Raw genomic sequence first — 6,773 nt, 5'->3', positions numbered from 1 at the left:
CTGAGTAATGCCTACGTGTCATACTTAATACAACAGATTTGCATCAAGTTTAATGAGAAAATCCAAGAGGAACCAATAAGCAACATTTTCAGACTCCTTTAATGAAACCATAACAGTGATCCAGCACTTTTCTTATCACACAGGAGACATGGGACCTTGATAAAGAAAACAGATTTAAGTCCCCAATTATAATTGTAGAATTTTGTACTGTGGGGGGAAAACGGAGTACCCGGCGAGAACCCACACATGCACAAGGAGAACATGCAAACTCCATGCAGAAAGACCCCGGCCCGGGATTCGAGCCCAGAACCATCTTGCTGTAAAGCAACAGTGCTACCAACTGCGCTTTGCTGCTACATGTTTATTGGGCATCATCTTAAACAAGTGCAGCAGATCCTCTGATTTTAGTTATTTCTCTTTAAATTCACAGAAAGCTGTTGCTTGTTTTCAGAAACAAAATGTATTTTAAATGCATTCGATTTAATCCTGGTCATTTAATTCAGAATAACCAACAATCCTATTTAAATTTAAAACAAATAACATGCAGCCCAATTCAACACCTTATAGGTGTTGCCGAATAATGAGATTCCCAACTGCACATTTTGTTAATAAACTGGGAATGCTGCACAATGAGTTTATTTCACATGTTGCTGAAACTGAATCACAAAAATTTTCTAGAGCAATTTGTAATCCATTTGCTTTTTATTTTAAGTACACGCTTAAGGAACAGTATGGTCCACATAAGTTGTCTTACTCAAAAAATTATCATCTTCTGCTAACACCAGTTTTTGAGCAAGATTAAATTTTTTTTTTTTTTTCAGTTCCCCCAGCAAAAACAACACAGCTTTATTTCAAAAGACTTTCATGTTCTAAACCAGTTTTTTTCATTCACAAATTTTTTACAATATTTTTTTTGTATTGAGGAAAAATGTTTTTGTTCTGGTTTTTCAAATTTAAAATTCTGATTGAAACAGAGCTCTTTTAGTCTTAAAAGTAAGAATGTACACTATCGGGCTTGCAATCCAGTGCTCCAATTTTTGGTACCTTTTATGGTCAAGCTTGACAAGGCAATTTAATAACCAAAAAATCTAAACCTTGTTGTTACAGAGCAGTCTAGATAGTTTCTCTCTGGTCAGGTTGCTTTCCTGCTTGAATTTTCATGAGTCGTTAGTTTACCTTTTTCTTTAAAACTTTTGTTGCACATGCTGCAGCTGAAGGGTTTTTCTCCTGTATGGACTCTAAGATGTCTTGAAAGAGAACCTCGCTCCCGACACTTTACCACAAACATGACAAATGCAAGACGTCTCTCCTTTATGGATTTTCCTGTGCATGTTAAGTGTCTAGTTTTGGCGAAACCGTTTTCCACAAACGTCACACCCAAATGGCCTTTCCCCTGTGTGGACTCTCTTGTGTATTAAGCTCTGCTGTTCTACGAAATGTTTTTCTGCAAACATCACAACTAAAAGGTTTTTTAGGAAGCACAGTGTGAACTATCATGTGGTGACTCAGACTTCCTTGTGCACTAAAACTTTTCCCACACTCCTCACAAACAAATGGTTTCTCTCCAGAGTGGATTCTCATGTGAACTGTTAGATTAGTGCTGAGATTAAATTTCAATTTCAACAAAATGGATATAAATTCATTTTAAATCACCAAGTGTCACACTTTGGAAATGAAGTATAACCGAACAAGAGTTGAAGCCTGGAAACTCAAACATTTTTCCATTCTCCAGTTCCTTTCATATTTATCCTGATCTGGAAAATGATGGGTAAATTCATACTTTTTCAGACTTCAAGATAATTTATGAAACCCTTTACATATTCGCTGTTTTCATCTTTCACATCATTTATGCAATATATCCACTGTCCCACCTCTTCACATGTCCAAGACATCTCGGCCTTTCACTGCCAACTTTATCTCCAAAGCACTCAATCCTAATTTTCCCCACTGATTTTCAAATTCCAACTATGTCAACTTCCAATGAAAATATGAACATCTGCCAGTCTGTCTGTAAATGCCTCAGTCTCTGACCTGAACATCATAAAAGGTCTAATCTTACACACCTTTTATTTCACTGTTGAAAGCATCCAAAAAACATTATTCCTACTCAAACAGCATGCAGAAGACTATAGAATTAAATATTATTGGAAGTCTTGGCTGTTCTAGTTTTAAATGTACAGGTGATGTACATTTTCCAATGTGGTGTCCAATATTTGAGAACAGCATTGAGGCAATGCCTTGAGGCATTGAGGCAAAACTTACTAAGTGAAGTAGGTTTTTGTCCATCTGAAAAATTTTTTTATTGAAAATACCCTGAAGGCATGATAATTTACTAAAATTTTAAACTTAACATAATGGAAGCCAAATTAAAAAACAAAAAAATCCACATTCAGGCAGCTACAAAATGACACAAACTGAAGTTTGTCATCACGAGCCACTTTGGTTAAGTTTTCCTGCATCAGACTGAATTTCTACATGTGTTTTCATGTGAGTTGTTAGCTTATACTTACGGTTAAAATGCATGTCACAGACATTACAGGCAAATCGTTTTTCTCCCGTGTGGACTCTCATGTGCTGTGAAAGAGACCCTCGCTCGCAAAAAGCTTTACCACAAACGTGACAAGCACATGATTTCTCTCCAGTGTGCATTCTTATGTGTATCTTGGCATGTGAGCTTTGACTGAACTGTTTTCCACAGATATCGCATCCAAACGGCTTCTCGCCCGTATGCACTCTTGTGTGTATTTTAAGCTCTACTGGTCTGCGAAATGTTTTCCCACAAACATCACAAGCAAAAGGTTTTTCAGCTGCATGGACCACCATATGATTCACAAGACTCCCTTGAGAACTAAAACTCTTGCCACAGAAATCACAAATAAATGGTTTCTCTCCTGTGTGGATTCTTATGTGCGTCTTAAGATTTGCGCTGCGGAGAAATTTTTTACCACAAGAACTGCAGTCAAAAAGTTTCTCTCCAGTGTGGATTCTCATGTGTGTCTCACGATGCTCTTCTGCACGAAACCTTTTACCACAAACATCACAACTAAAAGGTTTCTCTACAGAATGGGTGATCATATGAGTCTTTAGGAGTGACTTAAAATTAAAACTTTTCCCACAATCCCCACAGCTAAATGGTTTGTCTTTAGTGTGGTTTTGCATGTGCATCCTAAGACGTGATTTAACATTAAATGTTTTACCACACAGATCACAGCTGAAAGGTTTGTCTCTGTGGACCTTCATGTGTTTGTTAAGGTTCATCTGATAATAAAATCCTTTTCCACATTTGCTACAGGTAAGTGGCTTTTCTTCAGCATGAACTCTGAGATGTGCTTTGTGGTCGCCCATTCTGCGAAAACCTTTACCACAAATATCACAGAGGAAAGGTTTCTCATCTGCATGTATTTTCATATGTGTCCTCAGTTGCACATATTCGCTAAAAGTTTCACTGCAATTTTTACAGAGAAAACGCCTTTCCCCGGAGTGGACCCCCAGGTGCTTCTTCAGGGACCACTTGTGGCGATACTGTTTACCGCACTCGGAGCAGCTGAAGGATATTGCAGCAGTTTTACAGGCTACATTTTTCTTACCACCTGGCTCAAGCATAATGGTCTGCTTCCAAGCACTGCTTTCTGTTTCGGATCCAGAACCGGCAGATTTTTGCCAGTAATCGTTGCTGCTTGCATCGGTTTCTGAAGATGGTGAATCATTTTCATTTGAATTTAGTTTTAAGTTATTATTTGGATCAGGGTTGTTGTCTGGATCCAGTCCTCCACTGTGATCTCCTGTTTCTGTTTTTATCTGCTGAGCAGAGCTGTTGGTTGAAGGTTCTGCCTTCACATCTTCTTCAATTTTGACTTGATTAAGCGGTGAAGACTCAAGTCTCTTTTCGTCATCTTCAGTTTTCACAGTTTCAGCAGTGGGGTTGATCTTGACTTCCTTTTCTTCATCTTTCAGTTCCATAGTCTCTTGTTTCTGCTTGCTGAAGCTCAGCAGAACCTCTTCTTGTCCAACCAGACCTGAAATACATGTATAATCAGGGATAACATTCAAATATCAAACCTTCCTTCAGTTTCTAAACAAAGAAAATGTTAATGGCTTGTTGCTAAATTAGGACAGATTTAAAGACCTAAATGCGACTGTAAAATGCTAAAATTACAAAATACTTTGTCCAACAGACTGCATGTAATTACTCTTGGATCAGTGTGAAACCTATATAAATTTGGTCAAGTTTAATTTGCGGTATAAGGTACCATCTCTGATGCATTTTCATCTTTAGGTTGTGTCAAGCAGGACTGCATTTCATGTGAGTTGATCACAGGCTGCTCCTATGACTATGCTTTCCAAATTAAAGTAACAATATTACTGTACACAATATTACAATAAGCTGTTATAGTGCTGCTGTGTGTGAGACTGTTCAATAAAATTTTCCTGAGCACAGGCTACTGAAGGATTAAACCTTTTTACAGATGATTCAAGACAATCGTCAGATTTAGGTTCTGAGAACATCCACTGAAGCCAAAACTCTCCCCTCGTTTACCCCCGGTGAGTTCAGGCCATCTTAGAAAGTTAACGTCTCAGAACTGCTTCAAAACACTTTGCTTTAGTCAGATAAAACAGATGGAAAGGACATTCAGTTGATAAAACAATAATACTTCTCTTACCAAGATCTCTGTTGGTTTGTGTTTGCTGAGGCTCCGATGTGGACGCTGCAGCCTTAAGAACCGTCCTTGGATCGTCTCCTTGATGTTTTTTTCTTTCCAGACATCCGTGTGCCGCTTCTTTTAACCCTCTTCCTGCCTGTTTGCAGCTCAGAGATGAGCTTTAAGTCTCAAGAAGTATTTCCTGCTGATGTCTCAGCGGCGCCATGTGAAACTACAGCCACACAAACACCAGGCAGTGCATTAGTTATTCACAAAAAACATTTTAGAACCTGGAATAAAAACAGAAATGAATATCATGATCATTCAAATCACTGATCTACAAAAAGTTTGGATATATGACGATTAGAGCCGGGACTTTAAAGCTGGGTTGTGTAACTTCTATAAAAAATATATATTTTTTTTACACATTTGTTAAAATCATCATTCTGTCATGACAGTATAAGATAAATAATCTGTGAACGAAATCAAGCTCCTCTGCCTTTTCCCTATTGCGGAACTATCATCTAAACAAATATACTACTTTGTCAGAAGCCATCAATCAGAACCAGGAGGAGACTCTCAGCACTGTCAATCCTCCTGGTGTATGTGCTGCTCATACCCTCTCCCTTTCTCTCTGCTACACTACGATTGGTTCATCACAACAGAGCCTGTCATCAATGCTCAGGCTAGTTAGCATGGCTACCGACAGCAAATCATCATTCAAATATTTTCTAAAACTGCATGAATTCATGTGGAATTTTGCGCACATTCATGCAGAAACTACTGTTCTGGCTCCACCTCCTTGATTTTATTTTTAATATTTCCTATCAGCGAGAATTTACATTTTCTTTCTGTGACAGTTTTTGATCTTTTGGTGCCAAACGGGTTCACCTACAATGACAGAGACCTTGAGTTTATTTCACTGCGTATTTTGCTGACCACTTTTCCAAAGATGGGCACACATGAACGTGGATGCAGCTTGTTGTTATTAAAGGCGTTTGGTGGAACATCTCTCAGGCCTGTGACGCTGGAAATCGATGATAAATTCGGTTTTTTGCAGTAGCAATGTAGATTAACGATCCTGCTAATAATTATACCGACACGAAGAGAAGCATGTTCGTGTCAGTGACTCTGCGTGTCCACTTAAAGCTCCTGGCGATTTCATCAGCGGGTTAAATTATCTGTCAGACAAAACAATTTGTGCTTCATCAATGAATGCAGCAGGGAAAGAAGGCCACATTGTGCTTACCTTTTTCTCTCTCTCTCTTCGCAGCTCCAACGAAGGTTAAAGCTCCGTCTGGGTTTCTTCATCTAACCTCTTCCTCCATTTGACACAGTTATGGCTCATTAAAGACTTCAAGCAGCGGCAACTGCAGAGAAGAGACAACAAAATCTTCCGAGTTTCACCCTGGAGCGTGGAGCTGGAAAAAGCTCTACCGGAAACACGTGACATCTACTGCTGGAAATACGTTTTCACCGCTAGACGGTGGTTTTTCTGTTGTTGTTTTTTTGTTTGTTTGTTTTTTGCATTTACCTGATTGATCCAGACCTCAAACCATCTGTTGTTAAAATAATCGCAAAATGCAAAAAAATAAGGAATAAAAAAAATGTATTCACAAGAGAACAACCTTAGTGTCATCTGTAGGATTTTGCTTTTGTTAGACGATGTTAATGTTTATCTGAGAGTCTTGCTAATATCAGAACAATCCCAGGCATAAGCTGTTTTAATAAACTGCCTTCCGACACATCTAATGTTAAGCAACAACGATAGGTTGTACAAGAGTAACATTAACACATTTTAACAAACGAGTAACCGCGAAGCAAAAATAATCAGACATAATTCAAAACAGCAACAACTTAAGGTACATAAAAAATAATATTTTTTTTTTTAAAGTGCCAGCCTCAATATGCAAAGAAATTTGTCTTCATTAAGCTATTATTTTTTCAACAAATTTAAAACTATTATTTTTCTGTCGAAAAAGGTTTTATTTGTTAATTTATCCATTTTACACTCCATCCCCGCCTCAAAAACTCGAATATAAACACAGAACACATATTTAGTTCAGAATCGTCTTTTTTACATATGAAGTCCTTATTGTTTATTTATTTTACAAATACAAAGTGTTAAGTATT

The 6,773-nt window shown here is 37.9% G+C and overlaps 1 protein-coding gene across 2 annotated transcripts; it reads right to left on the bottom strand.

Annotated features, from left to right (window-relative positions):
• Nucleotides 1–28: 28 nt before the first annotated feature.
• On the bottom strand, nt 29–6,384 carry LOC116727217 (gastrula zinc finger protein XlCGF57.1-like). Of its 2 annotated transcripts, none has more exons than XM_032574490.1 (3): nt 5,890–6,384; nt 4,662–4,930; nt 29–4,016 (listed from the first exon to the last, which is right to left on the bottom strand). In XM_032574490.1, the coding sequence occupies exon 3, from the start codon at nt 3,958–3,960 to the stop codon at nt 2,428–2,430; it is 1,533 nt and encodes a 510-aa protein (XP_032430381.1). In that variant the 5' UTR covers nt 3,961–4,016; nt 4,662–4,930; nt 5,890–6,384; the 3' UTR covers nt 29–2,427. The 2 variants fall into 2 exon arrangements, with proteins under 2 accessions (XP_032430381.1, XP_032430382.1); XM_032574491.1 differs by having other exon boundaries at nt 4,662–4,872.
• Between the last annotated feature and the right edge of the window lie 389 nt (nt 6,385–6,773).

This window comes from Xiphophorus hellerii, chromosome 10 (genome assembly GCF_003331165.1).
Source record: "Xiphophorus hellerii strain 12219 chromosome 10, Xiphophorus_hellerii-4.1, whole genome shotgun sequence".
Taxonomy (NCBI): domain Eukaryota; kingdom Metazoa; phylum Chordata; class Actinopteri; order Cyprinodontiformes; family Poeciliidae; genus Xiphophorus; species Xiphophorus hellerii.
This window is presented reverse-complemented; position numbering and strand designations above follow the sequence as displayed.

Excerpts from the sequence above, each read along its gene's own strand:
- LOC116727217 (XM_032574490.1), bottom strand. The coding sequence starts at position 3,960 with ATGGAACTGAAAGATGAAGAAAAGGAAGTCAAGATCAACCCCACTGCT.